The following is a 25,642-nucleotide window of genomic DNA, read 5'->3' on the forward strand; positions in this document are numbered from 1 at the left end:
CCCATTTATCCTTTCCTTAATACAGATCAGTCGTCTTGTCCCATTTGCAGAAAAGGAGCCCCAAAGCATAATGTTTCCACGCCGTGCTTCACAGTAGGTATGGTGTTCTTGGGATGCAACTCAGCATTCTTCCCCCTCCAAACACAGCGAGTGGCATTAATACCAAAGAGTTCCATTTTGGTCTCATCTGACCACATAACATTGTCCCAATCCTCCTCTGGATCATCCAGATGGTCTCTGGCAAACTTTAGACGGGCCTGGACATGTCCTGGCTTAAGCAAGGGGACCTTTTGAGCACTGCAGGATTTTAATCTATGACGACGTAGTATGTTATTAATAGTAACCTTTGTTACTGCGGTCCTAGCTCTCTTCACGTCATTGACTAGTTCCCTCCGTGTAGTTCTGGGCTGTTTCCTCACCATTCTCAAGATCATTTGTACCCCACAAGGTGAGATCTTGCATGGAGCCCCAGGTCGAGGGAGATTGTCTTTGATCTTGTATTTATTCCATTTTCTTATAATTGCTCCAACAGTTGATCTCTTCTCACCAAGCTGCTTGCCTATTGTAGATTGGCTCATAACAGTCTTGTGTAGGTGTACAATCTTGTCCCTGGTGTCCTTAGACAGCTCTTTGCTGTTGGCCATGGTGGAGAGGTTGCCGTCTTACTGTTTAAGGGTGTGAACAGGTGTCTCTTATACAGATAACAAGTTCAAACAGGTGCCATTTATACAGGTAACGAGTGTAGGATATTAGAGCTACTTAATGAAGAAGTAAAAGGTCTGTGAGGGCCAGAATTCTTGCTTGTTTGTTGGTGCTAAATGATTATTTTCTGCACCACTATACAAATAAATTCTTGGAAAATCATACAATGTGATTTCCTGGATTTTTTTTTACCTTCTGTCTCTCACAGTTGAAGTGTACCAATGATGAACATTACAGACCTCTCATTTTTTTAAGTGGGACAACTTGCAGAATCGGTGGCTGCCAAATACTTTTGCCCCACTGTACTGTATATGTTATGCAGACAAAGTGAGAGCTGATCACAAATTGTCACTCAAGACATGAGGAGACTCGTAATTCCAAGTGTGAACTTTCTGAGGTGTCCATTTGTGATCGGAAGCATGTCAGTGCCAGGTCTGACCTGGACCTGATGCTGATTCAAATTGACCATAGCTGCTAACAATCACAAGCCTCTAGGATGTGAATTTATGATGTTCGGAAGATAAAATCTGGGATGGAGTCAAACTGATATTTCAAAAAAGTATCTCTACTGTAAATCCTATATTGTCCTATATTATTTTTCATCAGCACACTATTCTCCCATGTTATGTCCTTCTGACTATTTTATATTTTATTTTCCCCAGGGAGTGAAGCCAGCTAGCTACAACAAGGTAGTAGATCCTGAAATCAAGGAGATTATTGGGGAATGTATCTGCCAAAAGAAAGAGGAACGGTGAGTGCCAGTCCTTATCGTTATCAAGTGTTCAGCCAATAGGGTCCATCCTCTTTTATTCCTTGTCTTGTCTTCCCTGCTTCATTGCTGTGGCAGTTGGGCTCTCAACAGCCCTGCAGGATGTCTTTCAAATCTGCAACCTAATGAGTTTGTATACAGGGGGAAAATAAATCTTTATTGGCTTCCAGCAGCTATGTTTTATAGAAGCATGATTTGGTTCAGTCAGTGACTTTCTCCCAGCAGTGCAGGTAATCCTTGCCCATATTTGATAATAACTCTTAAGTTATCATTATGATAATTGTACTACAGTTAAGCAGCGTGATGCCAAACATTTCCATTCACTGCATTACAGGAATGTGTGTACAGTGTGTCCACACTGCTGCAATATACATGCTATGAGCAATGTTCTCGATGGTATGAATTTGTGCTAGCATCTGAGATTTGCTGTTCTTTCCACTAGGTACACCATCAAGGACCTACTGAACCATGCTTTCTTTGCTGAGGACACAGGTGTAAGGGTGGAGCTTGCTGAGGAGGATGATGGCAAAAAGGCCTCAATAGCGCTGAAACTGTGGGTGGAGGACCACAAGAAGTTGAAAGGGAAGTACAAGGAGACTGGAGCCATTGAGTTCATGTTTGACCTGGAAAAGGATGTCCCGGATGTTGTGGCACAAGAGATGGTGAGTGAATAACTGTTATAGTTAGATCTTTTTATGCATTTACATGTATAATCAGAAAATCTGGTTTCAGTATAAGAGTGGAGATCGTGGTTTGGTGTGTCAGTTGAGAGCACATTAGGAGCAGAGTTTCTCCCTCAAATTAAGATTATATAGTTAAATGTAAAGTAAATTGATCCAATGACAATAAGACAACCTTCTTGTTGGCCTTTTTATTTCCTGTGTTTAATCCAATATCTTCCTTTTGTCTATCATCTCTTCTCTGATGTGTGACATTTTGGCCTTGGCAAGACTCGAGATTTAGAAATGAATTAAGATCTCCCTGTAACAGTTGCCTTGGGGATGAGAGCAAACATGTGGACCAGCAGGACAAAGAGATTGCATGGCTGGCATGCTCCATGTTTATTTACTACTTGTCATTGATTCATGAGTCATTTTCTCCAACAGATAACATGAGGGTCATTGAAGAGTGTGAACCAGCATTTTCTGGTCATTAACCCTTGCGTTTTTGCTTATGATGCACACTGCAAGGATTAGAGTTCTGTCACTGACTGATTTTCATCTCGTGGAACTCAAGAGAGGTTGTTAGATCAGTGTAGATGTAAAGGTGAGGGAATAATGGGGAGGAGCTGGGCCCAGCATCTGTATGAAACCATGAGATTTAGAACGTAACCTGTTTAGATAGTACCAGTGGAGTGACGGCATGCACACTTTTATCTCTGCAACATTTTTTTTTCATACAAATGACTACGTGGCAAGAAAATAGCAGACACCCTGTAAGGGTTGCCCAGCACCCAATTTTTGCTAAAAAAAAAAAAAAGAAAAGAAAAAAAAAGACACCCAACATGCCTTCTGTAACTACTTTAGAAATCTTCTTTAGCAAATATTTTATTCATCCTTCCATCCATTTTCTACCACTTATCCTGTTAAGGGTCGTGCAGGGGCTGGAGCCTATCCCAGCTGCCCTCAGGTGAGAGGCAGGGTTCACCCTGGATGGGTCGCCAGTCCATCGCAGGGCCAACACAAATAGACAGACAACCATTCACACTCACAGCCACACCTACAGTCAATTTAGAGTATTCGATTAGCCTCGTCCCCTCCTGATGTCTTTGGACTGTGGGAGGAAGCTGGAGTACCAGAGAGAACCCACGCAGGCACAGGGAGAACATGCAGACTCCACACAGAGACTGTGTGCTTGAGCCAGGACAACATGCAAACTCCACACAGAAAGACTGTGTGCTTGAGCCAGGACTTGAACCTGTACTGTGAGGTGATAGTTCTAACCACTGCCCCTCTGTGCCTCCCCCCCAAATATTTTATAACATACATATATGTTTGCTGCACAGTATAAATGTATAATTCAATAATAGGGTGATCACACTACTATCCATCATATTTCCTCTATTGTATCAAAAGAGTTTAAGCTCCATTAACAGTTAATGCATGGCTTTATTATCAGTCGGGGAAATTTTTTTTTTTTACATGTACACCCATAGGACTTATGAATTGTACCGACTACTGCCGTTTTTGTTATTTGGAAATTCTAACTTACGGTCTGTTGTGAACAATGAACAATGCTGCTGACAACAAGAATAGTTCCTCTCCTTAAAATAGATTTCTGTTCCTTCCTTTTCTTGCTCCATCTCCCTCAAATGCTTTCTTCAGTGTTCCCTCTCTTCTCTCACATGATCAGTGCCAGAAATATCCTGGAAGTCAAGCTTTTCCCTTTTATTTTTCAGGTGGAGTCCAGTTTCTTCCATGACAGTGATGGTAAGACTGTAGGAAAGTCGATTAGGGACCGTGTGGCACTGATCAAATGGAGAAGAGAGAGAACAGGGTCTGCTGCAGCTCCAGGAAATCAAGGTGAAGGGAGACCTGGGGTCCAGATGGCACCATCTCAGGGCATCTCTGCTGGGGCAGCACATGTTGGACAGCCCCCTTTGCTTGAACCGGAAGAGCCAGAGGTCGACCAGCACAACCAGCTGCGTAACCTACCAGCCAGTGCAACCTCAGTGACATGTAAGAGACTTTAGGCTCTTACCAGTCACAGTCAGTTTAGCTTAATCTTTGACTTTTTTATGAGTGCATGATTTGTGTGTCTCTGCAGCAGACAGCACACTTGACAGTGGCATGGGCTCCACTGTGTACTCAGACTCCCACAGCAGCCAGCACAGTGTCCTCTACCAGTCCCTGCTGGAGCCTATCACTATGGCAACACAGCAGGTCTGTATCAGGAGCATACACGTCCAAGTGGACAATGTAAATTCAGATTTATTAATATGCACAGAAAGACCTAATCACTCATGAACACAAACACTGAACAAATGTTTTTCTACACAGACAATGCATATATTTTTGGACTTGTGCAGATAAATCGTAATCGTTATTGACATTACGTACACATTACATCCATATGCTTTTCTTATTCATTTAATTGGTTCTTGCAATAATTTCTATTTATTCTTTTCTCACCATATACCTTATTGTGCTTTTTTTCTGGGCCATGATCTGTTCATTCTGTGTAACATTTTTTTACCTTTGGGTTACTCCTCTATCAGTGGCAGAGAAGTAGCCCTGTTCAGACAGAGCGACCTTGCTCCTGTGAAAAAGGTGAAGTATGGGAGACTGTGCTGAGCCCAGAGCTCTGGGGTCATTTGGGAGCTGCAGCCAGGAGAGGAAGTGCACCTGTTATTGACACTTGCAGGGCAAACCACATTGCTCAACTCCATGCTATCATTCAGTCTCAGAGATCAGTCACTCCGACCCCCACAGCACCAGAAAACCAAATGGAGCTCAGTCCCTCTGAGCATCACTCAGAGGCAGAGGATGGCTTCCCTTCCCTGAGTGCGCCACCATTGTCTCTTGTCTTATCCTCATCTCAGTCTCAACGCCTAAGAGACATCAGCATCAAACCTTCATCAGAAGCTACCAGTGAGAACCTGTCGCTGCCTGTGCCAAGTGGACGTAGACACTCTGACTTTAGTGGTCTTCTGTGTCTAACTTCTCATCATAACCAGCATTTTGCAATGCATAGAAGCCATACATGCCAGGCCTGCCTTTCTTTGCTTCATTTGAGGTCACAAGAGTGGAACCACTACAACCCATCTTTAGTCATGCCACACTGTCCTTGTGACTTAAAACACCAGCCATCTTCAGGAGGAACATTGACCCCCCCGGGTTATGGACGGGTGAAAGGTTCAAGTGATTGTTCAGATTTCTTAAAGCTGCAAAAATCACTGTTAAATATAATCAACCGCAAAGCAGCCCCTTGTCACACCACTTCCACACAGCACCCCCTGCTTCACTGTTCAGCTGCCCACAGGCCTGCCTGCAGTACTGGAGATGGCAAATTGAAGAATCAGCTTGGGACTGGCAGTTCAGTTGGGGAGAGGGAACCCCTCCAAGACTGCAAGGATAGACTCTGTGCCAGAAAGCAGCAAGTTGGCATTGCGGTAGGAGTGGTAGGTCACAATAGTAGTCACAAATAATTTTTGTATCCTACATGGGGTCAACACTTGCTTTGCTGTTTCTCCCAGCCCATATGAGGTGCAGCCTTATTCTGCTTGGAGGTGATCTGATCTCCTGTCTACAGTCTGAGTCTTTCTACCTGCATAGCCGCCCAGAGCTGAGCAGCTTCTACTTGTTCAAAATCACAAGCTTGCTTCTTTTGGAGGACATTGCTGTCGTCTCCTAAAGACTATTTTACCACTGATTAACCTCTGCCAACCCCTTCTAGAATTGGCCCAGATTTTTATAATTTTCCTTTGTGCTTTACTGGTCTGTTGCTACAACTGCCTTCTACTTATATTCTTGGATAGATCACCCTTTGTGGAGGAGGAGGAGGAGGAGGAGGAGGAGGAGACAGTCTAATCCCTCTTCACATGAGCTTTTGCCTTGTTTTCTAATTCTAGTTCTTACTTGTCACTGCCTGCTCATTGTTGAATCAGTTGTTACTAACTTAAATGTATCACTCATCCTCTCATTATAATTGTGACTGTTCTTATGAGTAATTGGCACATTGATGAGCCTTTGTTTTGATCCCTGTCCAAGAAAATACTGTACTTTCTAAAGACTGTCTAATTTTAATGTTTCTCTTTTATGTTCTTAGGCCAGTTCTGCAGATCACCAGAATCCACCATCTGTCCAGGGCCTGTCTTCTTCCAGCACAGCAGTTCACACACCTCTGCAGTACCTCCAGCCCGGACACAGTTACCCATATGCTGGTCCGCCAAGTGCTACCGCACCCCCTCAAGCTGGTCCATGTTCACTCAATGTCCAACATGCAGGCAGCTCTGCTATTTCCACACCTCCCCAACAGAATCAAGCTGTACCAAGTATTTCAGCACCAGCTCTGCCGCAACATGTTGCAAAGAGCTACCAAACACTAGGTCACCAACAGCAGCAGGCAAGTTTGACATTTTCCTTACAAGTTCAACAAACCTATCCAAATCAGCAACGGGTTCAGACTGCATCTGGATATTTGACTCCAGTTCAGCAACAGAGTGCAGCAGCAGAAACCACCCTACCAGCACAGCAGCCATCACAATGTTACCCTCGCACATCTGTAGCGTCAATAGCCCAATGTCATCCCACACAAGCTCCCAGTGCACTGCAGCAGGTCCAAGCTACAGCCAATCTGCAAAGTCAGCAGCCAGGTCTGATCTCCTCTACATCAGCACTTTACAGTCAGCAGACACCTATTCATCAAGAGCACCAACATCCCTTAATGCAAAGTACTCAATCCAGTATACCACAAACACAAAATGCTGGGCAGGCTTACATTCAGCCTCAACTCCAACACAGCCATGAGACAGTGCACAACATTCACCAACAAATGTCACAGCAGCCTGCCCTCCAATCTCCAAGTCTTCAGTCCTCTGGTCAGCAGCAAGTATATACCCCAAATCTGCAGCAGCACAGCCAAAAAGCCATGCATACAGCATCTCCACAAAAGGATGTATCCCAATCTGCAGTCCAACAGGGTCAGACCACTGCTTCGCAGGCACCTCATACAGCAACCTCTGTCATACAGCCTGTTGCCACACATCAGCATTACTCTACATCAGGCATACCTGATGTGGGCTTTCAAGGCTACAAACATTCTGCCCTAAATGTGCTGCAGCAACAGACTGCTCCAGCTCAGAGCCAATACCTGCCTCCACAGTCCTCTGGTACTCCACAGACCTTTGGAAGAGCTACTCAGTCGGTGACTTCTCAGACTCTTCCAGCCTTGTCCCAACATAGCCAGGCTGCTCATATCACCCAACAGGTCAGTATAAATTATTGATGATAACCATACAATACATGGTAGCAATCTGGCATCCACACTGTCCTAGTTCTGAATTATATTATTTCCCTACCCTGAACTTCCCTTCTCTGAGCTTGTTGTATTATTTCTGGTCTAAACTAAGGTTACAAGAGTGTGAGAGTTACATGTACAATAATTATCATAGAATATATCATTGCATATGGTATTACATGCAAGTTACATTGACTATTAAATTATGAAAATTGAGGATTTTTTTTGTTTAGCAAAAGTGTACTTGAAACAATTTTTTAAAATTTGAAACAATTGTTTCTACTAAAAATGTTTAAAAAGGATAAATGGACAGTTTAGTTGAATTTGATTCAGTATCTTCTCAAATAAAGTGTATGTGCAAAGAATGCTTTGCACATACACTTTATCAGACTGTAGATAAGTAATATATTTCAAGACTGTTATACTTTCCCTGCTTTTTTTTTAACTTAACCACTCTATCTTGGATAAGCAAATGTGCACATTAGAGTGAGTATCAATGTTAATGTCATATGTAAAGTGGAATATTGCAGGACACTGATTTCTGTGTCATGTCTTTGTCTCAACACACTAACAAATAATTCACTTGTACAGGTCAACATAGTTATTAATGGCAAAGCATCCATTAGTTCCCGTACCGATCATATTATGGTGACTGTGTCTAATTTTAGTTAAGCTCAGAAACAAAGCAATCCACTGAACAGGACTTTCTTTCGATAGATATAATGGAAACAAACATGAACTCAATTACACTGGTTTTTACTGCTGTATCATCCAGTGTTGCACCGTATGTGTCTCTAGTACCATGTAGCTTAGGAGGCAGGGTGAAAAATCTTAGCTATTGATGGGTCAAAATGGGTCAATAGATAGAAATGATGACCTCTAAACTGCAAGATGAAACTGACTGTAATTGAACTTCCTCCCATTTTTTTCATGTCCATTTCAGGTTGGACAAGATGGACTGAGCCATGGGCAAAATCTCTCCCCATCAGTGTCCAGTTTCCAAGCCCAGGCACTACCTCTTACACAGTCAGTGACTGAAGCAGCTGTCCTCCAGTCAATACCACCTCCGCAGATTTCATCCTCTCTACCCCAAGTACATGGATCTCAGGTATTGTCAGTCTTTTGTCACTCCTATAAAAAATTACACAGATGCTATCTGTGTATTGATGTGATTTTTTTCTAGCAATTTGTCTTCGTATTATATAGACAGAACAACAATATACACTTGAATCAGTACATCTTCCTCTGTTTGAAGTTGGCTCTTTAAATTATTTGATTTTTCCTCTTCTGCTTCTTGTTTTTTTTTTAATTTCCCATCAATTTCCTTCACAGTATCCCACAGTCCAGGTGATGACAGCTGTGACTGACTGTCAATCCTCCTACCCTCACCTCTGCACTGCCCCTCTCCCTTCAACCACCCCTTCTCTTAACCATGTCTTCCTTTCTCCTGCACAGACTCTCCCTTTAACTCCCTCTGTCTCTCCACTTTCCCCTGTGCACATTGAAAATATATTGTTATCACCCACCCCACCATCCCTCAAACCGTCCCCTTTACCTGCGCTAGGTAATATGGGACCTACGTCCCCTCAGCACCAGCCCACCTCTGTTCTGCAGCAAAGTGTGAAAGCTGAAGCTGCTTACTCACAGCCTGCATTTGTATCTGTTCTTACCACACCCCCCATACACACAAATGCTGCTTCGTCCCAGAACACACACCCTCCCACAAATGCAACCACTCAGCTTGTGATACAGGTAATTATAATGGCTGGAATTCAGTGCAGATATTTACAAAGTAGGTGTGAAGTATAAGTTATGCTTGTGTGTATGTGTGTTTAGGGAGGGTTTACTTGCAATAACTTTTGATTGTGATAATTTCTGTCATTGTTTGTACGGTACATGTGTTGCATACACATTCTAGACTAATCTTATGTGAAAAATATTCTGTCACTGAAGGCTAACACATGCTTCTGTTTGCAGTTTTAAAGATAAAAGATATATTTCTTAATATGACATAAGTGCTAAATACATAATATATTGTTTTCAACTACTTAGAGAATTCTGAATTTCCAAGATAACATTGTTATGTATTATAAAATTCTATAATTTGTCTTTTATACAAGATTTCTCAGCAGGCAAAGGTTGGCCATCCAGAGCTTGTCCAACCCTCTCAGTTCCCCCAAACTGCAGTATTCCCCTCACCTGCACATAATGCATCAGATCAGGGCAAAGCCGCTACTGCTTCCCATTTGGAGAAGAGGAACCAAAGCCAGCTGCCCCCTCCAGCCAAGAATCAGGCCCAGAGCCAGGTCTCTGTCCTGCAGCCCTCTGACTCCCAGAGAGCATCATCTGGGGCTGCCAATTCCAGCCTGACACAGCAGATACAGCCTAGTGTGGTTACAGGAACTGTAGGTCCAACTGAGACCATCTCGGAGGTATAGACTCTATTTTTTTAAATTTGTAGTTCCTGCTATTTATGTCCTCTTGAGTCCACATTGCTGTATAATATGTTGGCAAACTCTCTTGTAGAATTGCAGTATCCCCTCTCAAGTTACTGTTAAGAACGTAATCTATAATGGAATCTGATGTGGTACTTGATCACCTTCAGTGTTCTGTGTTGTGGTCTTTCTTTAGGATCATGCTGCAGAGAAACATACTGGAGGACAGAGTTATGACAGGTACTATCCTTAAGCATTTCACTCATTTTGGTGACAGGGCAGTATGATTATGACTAATCACTAAGACTTCTACCAAATCCTGTCCTGTCATGGTACTTTCTCAGACTTACAACTGTAGCTATCTCTGAAATATTTAAGTATGCATGACGAAAGCAATACTTGCACTAATTTGTCCCTAGTGTCAACTCTGATGCCACATCAGGGAAGGAAATGAGTGATGGTTATGAGGGGACACATGGAGGTAAAGGTGACGGGAAAGTCCGCAAACACCACCGGAGGTCGACACGCAGTCGCTCTCGACAAGAGAAGATAAGCAGGCCAAAGCTCAGCATGCTCAATGTGGGTAGCCAAAATATCCAACAAAAAGAAATATGTTAGTAAATACACACACTGCCAATGCTACCATTACACTGATATTAACAGTGTCCCCTCTTGTTGCAGGTATGTAACACAGGGGATAAGATGGTTGAGTGCCAGTTGGAAACTCATAATCATAAAATGGTCACATTCAAATTTGACTTGGATGGAGACGCACCTGAAGAGATTGCTACATACATGGTATGTTGGATAATGCTTCCACTTCAGTCAGTGTCAAGGTTTTATACTTGTGTGATGTGAGCTATTGAGGACTACTTGTTATAGTAGAAAAATCCATACAGTATATATTTAATTTTAAAATGATATCAACAAGTGAAATACTTGATTGTGTAGCTGCTCCTCCAAGTCATGCATTAAATTGGTGGGCAACAGCAAATGTTTGCAAATTTAATTTGTATGGAAATTTTGTTTACTCACCTCCTTAACATGCCTCTTCCTGTTTTTCCTAGTACAGCGCAAGATATATATTTCTAGCATTAGTCAGTAAGTAAATCACTATTGTTGCCTTTTTTTCATCATCCTTCCCCTCAGGTGGAGAATGATTTCATTCTACCTTTAGAGAAAGAAGTATTCATTGAGCAGCTCAAGGACATTGTGGACAAGGCTGAGGACATGCTGAGTGAAGACGCTGAGGGTGAGCGGAACTCTGACCTTGGAGGCAGTCCTAAACAAAGTGATGGATATGGCACACTGGGAATGGAGGTGAGAAAGGAGCTGATGAAAGTTGAGTAGTTATGGTGGCACATTATTTCTGCAGCTACTTTCAAACAGACTCAATCATATCACAGAAAAATGAACTTGTTTACTGACTTTAATGTCTGCATCAGCGCTGTCAAAGAATATCCCATATTCTAATACATATTTGAATATATATAATAAGGGCATATACAAATATGAAAATTTATATTTTAATATATTGATATAATATAGAATAAGCTAAGTCTGCCTCACAAGTTCTTGCTGCCTTTGGTCACACTGCAGCTGTTCTCGCAAGTTTACAGTTCTGTGCTTCCACCACACAGCTGCCAGTTGGTGGTGGTAATACACCCTGAAGCTGGTTTGCCAAACAACCACTACTAAACCTCATAAAAGAAGAAGCCACACTGAAGTGTGGGGTAGGGTTCTAAGAAATTTCATTTGAAAGTACTTCAGGTTTTGGTCAGTACTGGTTTGTCCGTTTGTTGTATTGGTTTGCAGCATGCTCTTGTGGACAGAGAGAGTAATAAAGGTGTGCAGTATTTAAATTATACTTTTTTTCCAATTATATTTGATGTTAATATATGTTTAATATTTAGAAAGAATGTTTATAGAATATGACAGCCCCAGTTGGCATAATACTGATTGAGCATGTGAATTTATGTATCACACGAACATTCTGCAACAGAAGGATGGCATGTAAACTCCACAGTGACAGTGTTTTGAAAGAGATTGTCGTCCCCTTCACATAGCTTTCAATCGCACTGTTCACATTGGCAAATCAGAAGTTCAGTGACCTGTTCTTCCCCTCCATCTCTGTACGTTTATACAGATGGTGTAATATTCCTGCCTAAAAGCACTTTGTAAAACAGTGTTGTATGAGTGCTTGTGCCATGGGTACATCAGTCTGACATCATTTTCAAGATGACTTTGTGTGACACAAGTCTGAACAAAAACTGCCACAGACCCATTTCGTCCTTCTTGGACTAATGTCTAATTTTTAGCCTTTTGGCTCGGTGTGTAAAACTTTAAATGTGAAACACATGCGTAATCTCTGTTTAGTAACCCTTCCTTTTTCAGGGATTGAAGACTTCTGCACCCAGCACTCCACAGCTTGTGTATCAACAAAATGGTGAGACATTTTACCACAGAGAACCTGTATATTAACTGTTAAAGTCAACCCTGTACAATTTTCGTCAAACTCAGAATTTTCTTTTAATATGGTAAATCAGTCGCTTTCAGCACCTCAACTAACCTGATTTTAAAGATGTGGATTTGTAAGAGCTTTTATTTTGGTCCCTGACAGTCCTTCACACTGGAAAGCGCTGGTTTATCATATGTCCTGTGGCTGAGACACCCATCCTGGACAAAGAGAAGACAGCTCCTCACACCTCGTCAGCCCTTGGTAATCTGCATACTCATAAACATAGTGTCCTTAACTCGTCTTGTCCTGTCCTTGAATGTGATGAATGAGGATTGTTTTTTTCTGCCAGTTGAACTATATGTTCTGTAGAATATATTGAGTCATGCTGTTGATACTGAAGACAGATACTGCGCATGCATACTGTAAGAGTGAGAATTTGTGTGGTTCATCTGTAGGGGTCAGTTATATAATAGAGCCTCTGCAGTAGTTCTAGGCAGAAAGGAAGGGCACAATTTATACTCCGGCTGACATAACCTAATGGGTGAAGACAAGCAATGATGTAACACTGAGGCACCCACAAGACCCAGCCACTCTGCCTCATGGTCTTAGTTGCTCTCTGTTTGCTTCTTAATTAAGTCCCATGTTTTTATTTTTCCAGAATCTGAGAAGTCTGCATCATTGTCAGCACAGCCCAACAGTAACACAGCTGCAGTGTCTACGCCACTCGCTTCTTTATCGTTGCAAAGTCAGTTGCCCTCATCTCTTCTCCCAGCTCAGACCTCAGTGCAACCTCAAGACCAAAACATTGGTAAAGCCCATGTGCAGCAGCCTGAACCCTGTGTAATGAAAAATACTTCTGCTGATGTCAGCCATCAAAAGTTTCTTCCTGTGGAAGAACCTTGCATCTCTGCTGTCTCGATGGTAACAGACATGCCATGCTGCGCTATTGTGCCACCTGTCTCTCTGGATGCAAATACCATTGGTATGTCAGAGGCTGGTAGTTTGGCTTCCTCACAAACTAGTCAGCCCAAACAAAAGGTCAGTCCTACTGGAGAAGTACCACCTCAGCTGGGTTCCCATCAATCCGTGGTCCTGCAACAACCCTATGCCACATCCATACAGTCAGGGACAGTCACCTCCCAGCCTCAGAGTCCAGCGCACCAGACTTGCCAGAGCTCCCAGTCAACAAGCCACCCACAGCCTGCAAGTGGTGGCCCAGGGGAGTCTGACAGTGATGGGCCACGAAGGGTGGAATTTGTTGACCGCACAATCAAGACTTTGGATGAGAAGCTGAGAAACCTGCTGTACCAGGAGCATCCTCCCACCCAGCCTTCCAGCACTGCATCAGACCCCCATGTCACCAGCACAGAAGGAGTCAGCTCGCCACCAGTCTCCGACAGCCAGGGCAGTGAGGGACCACTTGCCAAGAAACAGGGGGAGCTACTGGTAAAAGTCTGTGTGTGTCCGAGTGTGTGTGTGTGTGTGTGTGTATTCACACCGGGGTTATGCTCCCAATTGGAGTCTTTTTCTGGTGTAAAAATTAATGTTATCAGGACAAAAGGGGACAAAAGAAGGGTCCTAATACAGTACAGTTTAATTTCTGAGTCTGTGGTTAAATTTAGTTTGGGTCTGAATTGAGGTCAAGGGTGAGTGGAGGTTTGGAGTAAGAGAAGGGCTTGGGTTAGACTGTCCACAATAGGGCCTGACTCATATGTGATTTTTGGGCCTGATGCTAATTTTCACACCACATGAGTTGTAGTCAGTGGAATGTCTGAATAAGGATAGCAGCACAAACCTGTCTGTGTGTGTATATTGTTGATGTGTATGGGGGAGCATTCATGTTAGTGTTGGGCAGCAAAGCTGTATACAGGGTAAAAATGGTAATGGTGACTGTTTCATCAAATCATAAACAAATTCTATTTCACATGCAAACAACTGTGATTATCTCCTTATTTTATTATAGCAATATGGTGCATCAGTCATCAATGGAGTCAATGCCTCTGTCTTACCTCAAGTGAAAGGGTTGTCGATATGGATTCTTATTGACTATTGTAGGCTATGGACTGGACGTTAAAGCTCCTATTTGGTCAAATGAAGTGTCAATGAAAGTATGGTACTGTGAGTACTGCTGCCATTTTTTTGCACCAAAGGAGAGCACATCTCGAATCAAATTTTGAATGACATAACTGTAAATATGTGCTTAAGGTCAATGTCATAATGTCATAATGTTTTCTGACTAAATATTTTTTGGATTACCTGGATCTTGCCATTTTAACAAGACTGTTTTTGCCAGAATGTTATCGATCAATAGATAACCATGAGGCTTCATAGCTGAGTTGCCTCAGTTTGTAACAGTGGTGTTGATTGGACTCATTCCTTTTTAGTGTCTTCAAATGGTCTTATATCAAACAAATCACAAGGATCTTATCTCTCCAACAATGTCACATATCAGTTTTGTACAAATACAGTGGTTACTTCTGGTGTCTTTTTATCAGCTGATCATAGGGTAAACCATGGTAAAAGCTTGAGGAAGGTTAAAAGGTGAAATAAATGCATACTGACCAGCCCTAATTAAAGATAATTGCATCATCATTGGATTGTTGTGCTCGTAGTGCACTGTGCTATTGATTTGTCTATTGGCAGTAAAGAGCGAGGCAAATACTGTGTTTGGGGAGGGGAACAAAATTACTGCTGTCAGCCTTATAATTAATTGTAATCCCTTCCTTTGGCTTTGGCAGCTTCACGTGTGTGTGTGTGTGTGTGTGTGTGTGTGTGTGTGTGTGTGTGTGTTCTTGTACTTGCTACATATTAAGAACTAGAATATGCATTTAACCAACAGAGTGAGGCCATTCTAGAAAGTGAGGACATTTTAGCCGGTCCTCACTTCTTCAAAGGGTCGTTTGAGGGTCAAGACATGGTTTTAGGGTCGAGGTTAGGATCAGGTTCTGGTTAGGTTTAGGGTCAAGGTTAGGGTCTGTCAGTCAGTTGAGATGGTTAGGGTTAGTGTGAGGGGCTAGGGAATGTGTTATGTCAATGAAAGTCCTCACAAAGGTTTAAGTACAAGGGTGTCAGTGTGTGTTATGCCAAAAACATAGAGTGTAACTCAGTCAGACATAACTCAGGTCAATAGAGGGTAGCTAGCCATGGCACACGACTGGAGCATCTAATAGCTTACTGTTTTTCCTTGTTCAAATAAAGGCTGAAAATTCCTTCTAGTTATGTATTACCACTAGGCAGCTATCCTCGTTAGACCTCTGGACAGTAATTTTGGGCTAACAAGATAAATTGGGAGAGAGCAATAACTGCTCTAAATAGTCACTGGGCATTGGCATTTAATTTGAGTAGAAAGGCTTTTTCTGATTTGATTTGGTGGTCAAGGTACCTATGACCTCACAAAATATGCATTTGGGCATATCTGACATGCTAATCATTTTAAGATTATATACAAATTTTGAATCGCAAAGAAATGATGACGTGATGGGATTTTCTATCTTGAAGGTCCAATGCCATCATGGTGCCATTACCCAATTACATGTCAGAAATACCTGGAAGTAGTAGTAATGAGTTCCAATTTGCTGAAAAGCCACAATTAACAGTTTATCAAACTATTTTTAAGTCTTGGATTCATACAGTGAATAATAAATCAGTGTAATACAACTGGCATTGTTAGCATTAACATGTTGTTTTTATATTCAGGATTCCGTGATTATTTTTTTTCCAACTTTCACGATTGTGTCTGATTGTAGCCACCCACCTCCACATGCTCATTTCTCTCTCTCTCTCTCTGTTTGCCTCAGATTCCAGAGGGTCCAGACTGTGTCCTAAGTGACTCTGCGGTTGCTGGTAGGTAACATTTTTAATTTGATTTCAATATTCTTGTGAAATTACTATTATTATTACTAAATAAAATTTGAAGAATAATTTGTTTTGAAAAGTACCTTTTTCCCCCTGGTTTTAGCATCCAACAAGGTTTTGACCAAGAAAGATTTGACTGTTAGCTCTGGTTCAGGTTCCTCCAAAAGCCGTTGTCAAGTAAGAATTTGCTTTCAAAACAATTCTGTAGATGAATGGTATCATTTGATTGGAGGTTTTGTTGTTTGCATCATAATTGTATTATTTGATGGTGCTTTTCTACTTATTTTAATATGAATATGGGCCTCTCTCTTTCCTCTTTCAGGTCATACTCAGCCCGCCCGATGTCATTTGTCGCTTTGAGATGAGTCGCAGTGCCTGTAATTCCCCGGCACCCTCTAGTGGTTCTGGAGGGTCTCACAGCCGCACTGAGGGTGCAGGCAACAAGGACAGGGGTTGCGTGACAATGGGTGGGTCCGCTTTGACAGCTGCAGCTGACAATGAAAATACTGGAACATCCAAACTCCACAGCAGTAACCGCTACTCTGCCCCACCAAACTTCTACCAGACCACCCCTATGTCCAGCCCTGATGTCACCCCAAGCCACATTCCACGAGCCCAAACCATGGACACTCCCACACATCACCCCTCTACTCACCTCTACTCTGATTCAGCAGATGAGGACAGCAGCAGCATAGCCCTACCTCTTCCACACCCTGGTCCCCTAGCTCATGCACTTCCTGAGCACAGTGGAAGTGACCTCATGAAGAGGGCAGTGGCCTTTCTGCGACGCTCTGGCCGGAGTAAAAGTGAGCAAGGTCCTGATTCTCCAAGTCGACAGACTGTGGCGATGAATGGTCATGCTGCCTCTCCCTCTGCAGGAAATGCCCACTCATCCTACATCAGCAGTGACAATGACTCAGAGTTTGAGGATGCAGACATGAGGAAAGAACTGCAGAAACTTAGAGAAAAGTAAATTTACTGACACACACACACACACACACACTTACTGTATGTTTTAATGCAAGTATACATCTTTTTCTGATTAATGAATCACTTGAAATAGTTTTCTTCCTATTTTGGTTAACAAAGGGCAAGATGAGATTTTTTGGTATATCCTACATTAAGATCTTAATATGATCATGCTTACACTCATGGTCTGGCTGCTTCTCTTTCTAGATGGTTTCAATTTGCTGGAAGTGCCTGACATCACTCCATTTTTAAAAAAATCAAGAATCATTTTCGGTTGCTAGACATATTGCTGCACCCAGGCAGTTTAGCAGAGAAACCCAAAAGCCATGGCTAAAGCCATTGTTGTCGTCTAAAAAATGTATCTAATGTGCTAAAATTACCACTTATTAACAACTTAACAGGCCTAGTTAAAATTATTGCATTCATTTTGGCAAAGTGAATTTAGTATAATTGAACTTGATAGTACAGGATGAACAAACATATATATATATATATATATATATATATATATATATATATATATATATATATATATATATATATATATATATATATATATATATATATAGCCAAAAATAGTAAGAAAGCATTTAATAATATAGTTTATATATATATATATATATATATATATATATAAACTATATTATTAAATGCTTTCTTACTATTTTTGGCTGTCAGATGCATGTACTTAACAGTTTTTAACATTTATTTGTGTTAAAATTTCCTTTCTGATATGTTTTAAATTAATATCTGAATTTTATTTTTTTTGTTTTGTTTTTTGCTAGACACATGAAGGAGATTTCTGAACTGCAGGCCTTCCAGAGGAACGAAATTGAGCGTCTCTATAAAGAACTGGGCAAAACTCTGCCCCCAAATGTTGGCCTTCTCCACGCTGCACCTCCAAGTGGCCGCAGGCGTAGGGCCAGTAAACATAAATTGAAGGGTGGAAAATTGCTTAATCCAATGGTGCAACAACTCAAAAACAATATAAACAGCTCTTCGCCTGAGAAGAAAGGTGTGTAGGTTGGGACTGTGGAGTGAGAAGTGAGTTCATGTAATGATTTATTTGTATCGGAGAGCATTTCCAAGCGCATATTTTGTTAAGTGAAATACACAGGAATGGTGCATAAACCATAGGAGTTTGTGAGTCAGAGTGATCTATTTTGACTCACTTTTTCTTTTTTTTCCAACATGTCTTTTTCTGTTTTTTTTTTTTTTGTTTTCTTTTTTGCATTTAGGCGAGAGTGCTGCTAGTTCATCTGGTTCCCCAGCTAAAAGTTCTGTCCTGTCAGATGGTTCTTCCCAGTCCGGCGGCAGCTCCAGCTCCAGCAATCAGCCCAGCGCAGCCCAGGAGCAGGTCCACACCCAGCAGCCCTGCTCCCTGAAGGGCTCTTTTTCCTCAGACAACATCTATGCTGGGCAACATAGTGATGGAATGGCCAACCAAGCAGGCCCTGGCCAAGGTACACATTATCAGTGCACGCCTACACACAATGTTTGGAAGATTGCTTATGCAATCTACAAATCAGTCATTAGGCCTAAGATAAATGTGTGATGTCATCCGTAAAAGGGCCTCCTTTTAAGAGAACATCTCAAGCAGCTCACCTTAAAGGATAATTCCCCCAGACTTTCGCAAAACTGATGGTCATAGACAATGTTTGACAACTGATGAATAATAAATGACTGTTTCATTATTCACTTGCAATTGTATGGACTGAACCTACTGTAACTGCTTTCTATAGTATTATTAGCAATTTCTCATCTCATTGTTGAACTTTACAGATGTAATTTCATGATTTCTTTTTTCAAATCTGCCACAAAACACCATGTACATTTTCATTGTAAGCTGTGACAAAAGGGACCCTAGGAAAACTTGCTTTTACTTCTTTTGTACGACACAAAACCTGATTGTCTCCTTCTCCAATTAATGATACAAAAATAGAAGGACACATTCAAACTACCCTTAACTGATGGGTACTATTTTTCCACTCCGTCATGTCTGTTACAAATTGGAATGAATGGCTAAAATCAGACTAATAATCTAAAACGTCCCTTTTATCACCATTATGTGTTCCTCTTTAGTGTCCTTTACTGCTGCTTTTGATGGTGGGGGTTTCTCACAGTCTTTGTACACTTTTACAAAGTGTCTCTCTTGTTTCTTCTCTTCTTCCCTCTTATATTCATTTTTACAGGCTGGACGGTTTACCACCAAACGTCAGAGAGAGTCACCTATAAATCTAGTAGCAAACCACGCACTAGATTCCTCAGTGGACCTGTGTCTCTGTCCATCTGTTTGTATTTGTTCTTTTCTATTTTCCCCTCACTCATTTCCATATTTTCTTTATTTAACTTCCCTCTCTTCAGTCAACAAAGTTTCATTTTTATTTATGTGTTTTGGTGGATCTTCTATCTCACCCTTCACACAGTCCGCCTCCCTTGACATCTCCCCCAACCCCCCAATCCAAACAACCACCAGAGGATATCCATCGCGTGTGTAAATGATGTTGGTATTCACAATACTCATCTCCAAATTGAACTAAACAGGGTGAACAACTGCTAATGCAACAGATTAAAAAGCTTGTGCAACCAGGAAATGTTTCTTTTAATCTTCAAGAAATCTGAGTAAGTTATGTTTTAGTTTGCAAATCTGAGAATTACTTAAATTGTTATTGCTGTCAGATATCGTAGTGGGTACAGAAGCTGAAATATACTGTGGAAACTGTCTCTAATCAGCCTGAGATTTCCATCCTTAGAATAGGTCAGCATTCGTGACTTTTTAATCATTAAATCTGTACCATTTCAGTTTTAACTTTAGTTAGCGCTTGGAAAATGTTTGACATAGCAGTGACAACTTGAGCCAACAAAAGCCAAAAGTAATTTAAATATTTGTCATTTACTTTAGAATTCTGATTGTGCATAAGTAACCTGTAGCCCTTTTACTCTCCCAAAAGACTGTAAATCAGGCTTTAAATTTGATTTCATTTTCAGGTATCAGTTACACTATCATAAATTCCACCTGCTGTTCTGATTTTATTAGGACAGTTTTACTCAATTGTCAGACTATTTAAAGCTGCCACGTGTTAGAATTTTTAAGATGATGTTGGCCCCAGTGATCATATCAAGACATCATGGCAGAGATGTTTATTTGACATTAAATTCAACTGAGGCGGCATTTGTTGAAAATTTAATTTAAGAAATCAGTCCATATTTTCAATTTCAATCAATTCTTATTCAGTCTCTTATCTTGGCTGAACAGTTGCAAGAAGTTTTCACCCAAGCTAGTTGAATCTTGTGCAAATTGAAATAATTTGCCGTAAGAACAACTGGGTTTAGACAGACCTGCATCTGTTAAATTAGGAAATTGCATTTGCCAAGCAGCACCATTTTGAATGAACTGTGGAAAAGTCAAGTACAAGAACAAGCAGAAAGAATGAAGTAGGGCAAAAGAGTGACTATGGTTTTATGAATTCACAATGACCACAAAAGTTCAAAAGGAAACATTTCCTCCTATTTTCTCTGTACACAGCCTCTCCTCTGGCAGTATTCCACTAATCACAGAACCACAATTACATTCACAACCATTTATATGCGGGGTTAACACCTACTCCCACTCATTCAGATACTTCATGCAGTGCTTCCGGCTTTAAAATGGACCCCACAAGCATACTGGGGCTAATTCTCTCCAAACATGGGCCTGAGGTCATTTCTTAAACACAGTGGTGTGTTTGTGTCTGTGTGTGTGCAACTGTGTACACATGTGCGAAAGAGAATGTGGAAACTTTATGCCCTCTCTACTTGTTGTGTGGTTCCATTCACTGTTAATTTTGATTGTACAACATCTCCCAAGACAAGGCACTTAGCCCAAGTCAGTAACCACCCCCCCCCCACACACACACGCACGCACATACACACACGCAAATGCAAGCCCCTTTCCTGATAGGCACTGCCCTTTGCTTATATAGAGGGGAGCTCTCTCTGTCCCTCATGTTTGGACGGAGAAGACGTGCATGGTGCAGGCGCCAGGCAGGGCACTGAAGGAGACTTGCTCCACCATACAAAGGGCTGTATCATCACTATTACTTCTTATTTTTCCCTCTTCCACCTCTATTGAGTTACCTGCATGTTTTAACAAGTTTTGACTCAGATGAGTTCCAGCTAGTATTGATATGCTTTTTCATTTCAGTTTGGAGTTTTCTTTTATTTTGGTTTCACATTTTTGTTTCACAGGCATCCTCACAACGACAAACGGATCTCTTTTTAATCCAGGCTCCAGTCTTCCCCTCTTACAATTTTCTCTTGATCAACTACCTGAACTAACAGTTCAGCTTTACAAATTCAAATTAATTCCTGTATTTTTAAAGGTAATGTGAAGATATTTGATCAAATCTGCCCAAAGACAGCATTGACTTGATAAATGATACAATTTCAATTGTCAGTAAGTTTATTAACAGAAATGCAGGAACGGATTAACATGCACATCACAAATCAAGTGTGCTCTTTCTTTCTTAAGATTGTCAAGTGCACTTCTGCCCAGTTTAAAAAGCACACCTAGGCTCTCTCCTCCTCACATATTTTGAAACCCCTCGTCCTCCTTTCCTCTCTCTCTCTCTCTCTCCTCTCTCCCCAGTTTTTTTAATAGCTCAGTGTGCTTCTGAAGCAGCTTGTCCAAATACATGTGAAGTGCAGTGTGTCCTGGCCTAACTGTTTCTGTCTTGTGCTGTTTTACCTTCTTATAGGGTCCACTCTGAAACGACTATGTCTAGGCAAAGAGCGCAGTAGTAGTAACTATCTCATTTATTTTCTTACACTCTGTCTTCTCTGTCCACATTTTTCTTTGTCATCCTTATGGTTTTATATGCACTTGTTTTTCTCTCTTAAGTTTGAGCACTTGAGATGTGGCACTCATGAGTGCTTATCGAATTGTCGTTTTGTTTTGCATGGCAGTGTGTCTACATGTCTCAATTGCAGAATTATTTCACTGCTTGCATAGCCAACATTTTACTTGTCTGTACGTACTCGTGAAAGTCATTCGTGTTTAAATCCTTTGGCTGCTATGTTGGCAAATGATGTATCACAGTAAAATCCTGTTATTGATGTTTTCAGTAACTCTGGCCTTCAAACAATTAGGACTATTGGAGTATCGACAGTCATCTTCCATTAAGATGATATTATTGCTCCATCATGTCAAGGATGGTGATGCCATACATCAGCCAACTGATTGATGGTCATTTTTAAAAATTTGGCACATATTTAAGATCATTTTGTCTTTCAGGGTCGTCCTCCAGCACCACTGCAGCAGCGTCTCAGACGGCTTCCAGTCTGACACAGCCGTCACTTACCACACCCTCACCATCCCCTCAGCCAATCATGCGGCTTGCTCAGGTCCAGACAAACAACAGCAACAACAAGAGAGGCACATTTACCGATGACCTTCACAAACTGGTCGATGACTGGGCAAAGGAGACTGTTGCAGCAGCCCAGCAACCACGCCCCTCCTTGAATCAAATCAGACAACAAAGACGCCAGCAGGACCTGGGGGGCAAAGCTCCCCCCATGGGAGCAGCTACGCATGAGGTATTTTAATTGTCAGTGATGACCTGCGTTAGGTTGTTTTTAGTTTGACTTCTATCTACTATATGACATTTGATGTAGTTAAGAGGTCAGTGCACTATTTGGTACATCAGTTCTCTTCTGTTCCAGATAAAATGTCCTGCTGTTCCCAACAAGTTCCAGCTGCCTCTTTCCTGCCCGCTAACTGCGGCTTTAGGCCCTACAATGCCCACAACCCGAGGTCCCAACTCCTCATCAATGCTCCCACCTGGATACCTTTTGCCAGCAAGCTCCTATAATGGAATGGTTCCTGGTCCTCTGTATCCACAGCAGTGGCCTGGTTTGCCAAGCCCTGTTGGATCTGCTGGTCCTGTAGGCCTGGTTGGTGCTGCAAGGATGATGCCCTTTGGTAAAGTGGCAAACCCAGGAATCCAAGCCTACCCTTTGGCCATGCACAACCCTGAGAATGGCCCCTGTCCCAAAACTACCCGGACTACCTAACCTGCTGTCTAAGATATATTTGAACAGAATAGTTCAACTCCACTCTGTCTTGCTTATGCCAATTCCTACATGTAGATATTGTGATCCTGTAAATATCATAAAGCGAGGGTTGATATTCTTTATACAACATCAGTATATACTGTGTGTGTGTGTGTGTGAGAGAGAGAGAGAGTGTGTGAGTGCGTGCGTGCGTGCGTATGGGTGTGTACTGTGTGCGTGCGTGCGTATGGGTGTGTACTGAAGTACATGTGAAGTGTGTATGTCTGAAAACATAATGCTTTTTGGGTTTGGTCTTGACTAAACTCAGCCATACAAGAAATTTTGTCATTGGTCACAAAAACGTGTTTCACTATTCTTTATTACTGCAATTTTCACATTTTTTAGACAATCTCTACAAGTTATTTACACTTTAAACACTACATTAGAATTCAAAAACAGTGGCTTGAGATGCAGTTACAGGGACAGTATTAATAATGAAAACATTTGAAGGAATGTAGTGCCTTGAACATTGATTTTTATACATACACACATATATATATATATATATATATATATATATATGTATATATATGTGTGTATATATATATATATATGTATATGTGTGTATATATATTTCTGTGACACGTCTGCATCAAAGTTTTGTTTTGTTTTTTTGATGATAGCTGTGCAGTCTCTTTTTTAATGCATTACAGACACTTTTGTTTTTGGTTTACATATGAATGCCCTTGTAGTTCTGCACTATTAACACACTATATGCTCTTATTTAAATAATAAAGTCCTGTTTTACCCTTGTTTACTTTCCACCCCTGTGACAGATGGAATGCCATAGTGGTGAGATGTACCGTTGCCTTGCAGAAACAAATGTCTAATGTATGACTGATGAGAGAAAGAAAAAAAAAAAACACGCCAGTAGCCAAAATCCCCTTTTTCAGGTCAAATGGTTCAGGTGGACACAGCCCTTTTTTTAATTATCAGCAACTGATGCGTTGGGCAGCACAAGAGTTGGCAATGTTGTTGCCTTGTGCTCGCAAGGAAAGGTAGTGTCCAGAGCCAAATATACTGTAGATAGATCTTTTGACAGTATATGCTTCTGGTAGTGTTCTGATCAGAATGTAGCAATTAATATGTGAAGTCTTGAGGCTGAAAAGTGCAATTTAAACCTTCCATAAAGCTTTGATCATGGCCTTGCCACAAGCCTTATCTGGTGTGCAACAGGAGCAAGCTGAAAAGTTTAACAAAGTTACAAATCATCAAGAAGCAGTCACAACTTACCTTGCAAAGAAAACACACTACACACCACCAAAACACTACTGCTACATGTTCTTTCAACTTAGCTTTCCTACTACCCAGCGTACACTATGTAAAATGTTTAGTGCAATCAACGGATTAGTCTGACATTCTTAAATTATTTGATGTTTAAAGCTTGATTTTTTTTCTATGCTGCTATTGTCTGAGGTGATTCCACTGTACAGTTATGCATTTTATTCACATGAAATGGTACTGAAAAATAAGAAATTCCTCAAATTGAGTTAACAATTAAGACGCCATCAAGGAAGTGTTATTGCCTTGTTTAAATTTTGATGTTTATTGCCAGTGTTCCTTATGCCTTTTTCTCTTCAGTGGGGTATATTGCAAATTCAATACTTGATGTGGGAGATTTGCACAACATACTGTCTCCTGTGATTCTTATTGATGGTGAAGTGTTTCCCACACTGTATATAGTGGATTTCACCATCTGTACTTTTTTGTTTTTATCATCACTGACAAGCATGGCCAACTTTTCATGTTCCACAAAACAAAACAAATACAATATGACTTCTATGGTTAGGAATCTCGTGTCTCCACAACACTTTTGAAAGGTTTCAGCACCCCAATCCTACCAAGCTGTGAATTGTACAGTTTTCTCGTAGTTTATACTTGTAAATTTGTTAGTTTGACTGTGTTGGCGGGTAGCGGTGGTGGTGGGGTTGCTTTGATGTATATTATTCCATCAATTCGGTTCGAATTGGACTTTTATAGAATATTATGCAGAGTCTTCTGCTTTGATTAAATACTTCCAGTAGTAAGAGATTTCTGTTCTCTGTCACTTGTATCTGCTATGTTCTGTCGTCGTCGTCCCCCCTCCGGTGAGCAGTGGAAGGATTAAGTATTGCTGGCATATTCATTTGGATGCAGAGGAAGACTACTTTGCTCGTTCCTGGACAACATTGCCCCCTGTTGAATATGCTTTGATTGTCAAAACCTTGTATTGCAATTGTGTGGGATTGCTTTTGCTTGCTGTATGTCCCACCGCATTACCCCACCCTACCCTGCTGCACTCTAATCACAGTCTGTATGTTGAGAGAGAAATAAATATTATTTTGTGCTTGATATGAACGTCTCGTTTTTATTTATATTTACTGAGAGAAGAATTTTGTTCTACATAGCTATAACACTATATTAGAT

The 25,642-nt window shown here is 41.2% G+C and overlaps 1 protein-coding gene across 1 annotated transcript in view; it reads left to right on the forward strand.

The window, feature by feature from the left end:
• LOC147255737 (serine/threonine-protein kinase WNK2) overlaps positions 1–25,561 on the forward strand; it is a 47,508-nt gene extending 21,947 nt beyond the window's left edge. Inside the window, exons 6-30 of the mRNA XM_086213654.1 lie at positions 1,365–1,453; positions 1,914–2,133; positions 3,870–4,149; positions 4,238–4,353; positions 4,689–5,591; positions 6,239–7,399; positions 8,373–8,537; positions 8,762–9,181; positions 9,550–9,861; positions 10,061–10,104; positions 10,284–10,443; positions 10,546–10,662; positions 11,014–11,184; positions 12,259–12,310; positions 12,485–12,583; positions 12,981–13,768; positions 16,120–16,165; positions 16,281–16,354; positions 16,500–17,146; positions 17,932–18,161; positions 18,385–18,609; positions 19,339–19,437; positions 21,883–21,927; positions 22,419–22,720; positions 22,847–25,561. Coding sequence (XP_086069780.1) covers positions 1,365–1,453; positions 1,914–2,133; positions 3,870–4,149; positions 4,238–4,353; positions 4,689–5,591; positions 6,239–7,399; positions 8,373–8,537; positions 8,762–9,181; positions 9,550–9,861; positions 10,061–10,104; positions 10,284–10,443; positions 10,546–10,662; positions 11,014–11,184; positions 12,259–12,310; positions 12,485–12,583; positions 12,981–13,768; positions 16,120–16,165; positions 16,281–16,354; positions 16,500–17,146; positions 17,932–18,161; positions 18,385–18,609; positions 19,339–19,437; positions 21,883–21,927; positions 22,419–22,720; positions 22,847–23,197 — 7,116 coding nt within the window. The 3' untranslated portion in view covers positions 23,198–25,561. The remainder of the gene's footprint in view (positions 1–1,364; positions 1,454–1,913; positions 2,134–3,869; positions 4,150–4,237; positions 4,354–4,688; positions 5,592–6,238; positions 7,400–8,372; positions 8,538–8,761; positions 9,182–9,549; positions 9,862–10,060; positions 10,105–10,283; positions 10,444–10,545; positions 10,663–11,013; positions 11,185–12,258; positions 12,311–12,484; positions 12,584–12,980; positions 13,769–16,119; positions 16,166–16,280; positions 16,355–16,499; positions 17,147–17,931; positions 18,162–18,384; positions 18,610–19,338; positions 19,438–21,882; positions 21,928–22,418; positions 22,721–22,846) is intronic.
• The last annotated feature ends 81 nt before the right edge of the window (positions 25,562–25,642 follow it).

This window comes from Aulostomus chinensis, chromosome 9, assembly GCF_037954235.1.
Source record: "Aulostomus chinensis isolate RoL2024-O1b breed Wild chromosome 9, RoL_Achi_v1.0, whole genome shotgun sequence".
Classification (NCBI taxonomy): Eukaryota; Metazoa; Chordata; class Actinopteri; order Syngnathiformes; family Aulostomidae; genus Aulostomus; species Aulostomus chinensis.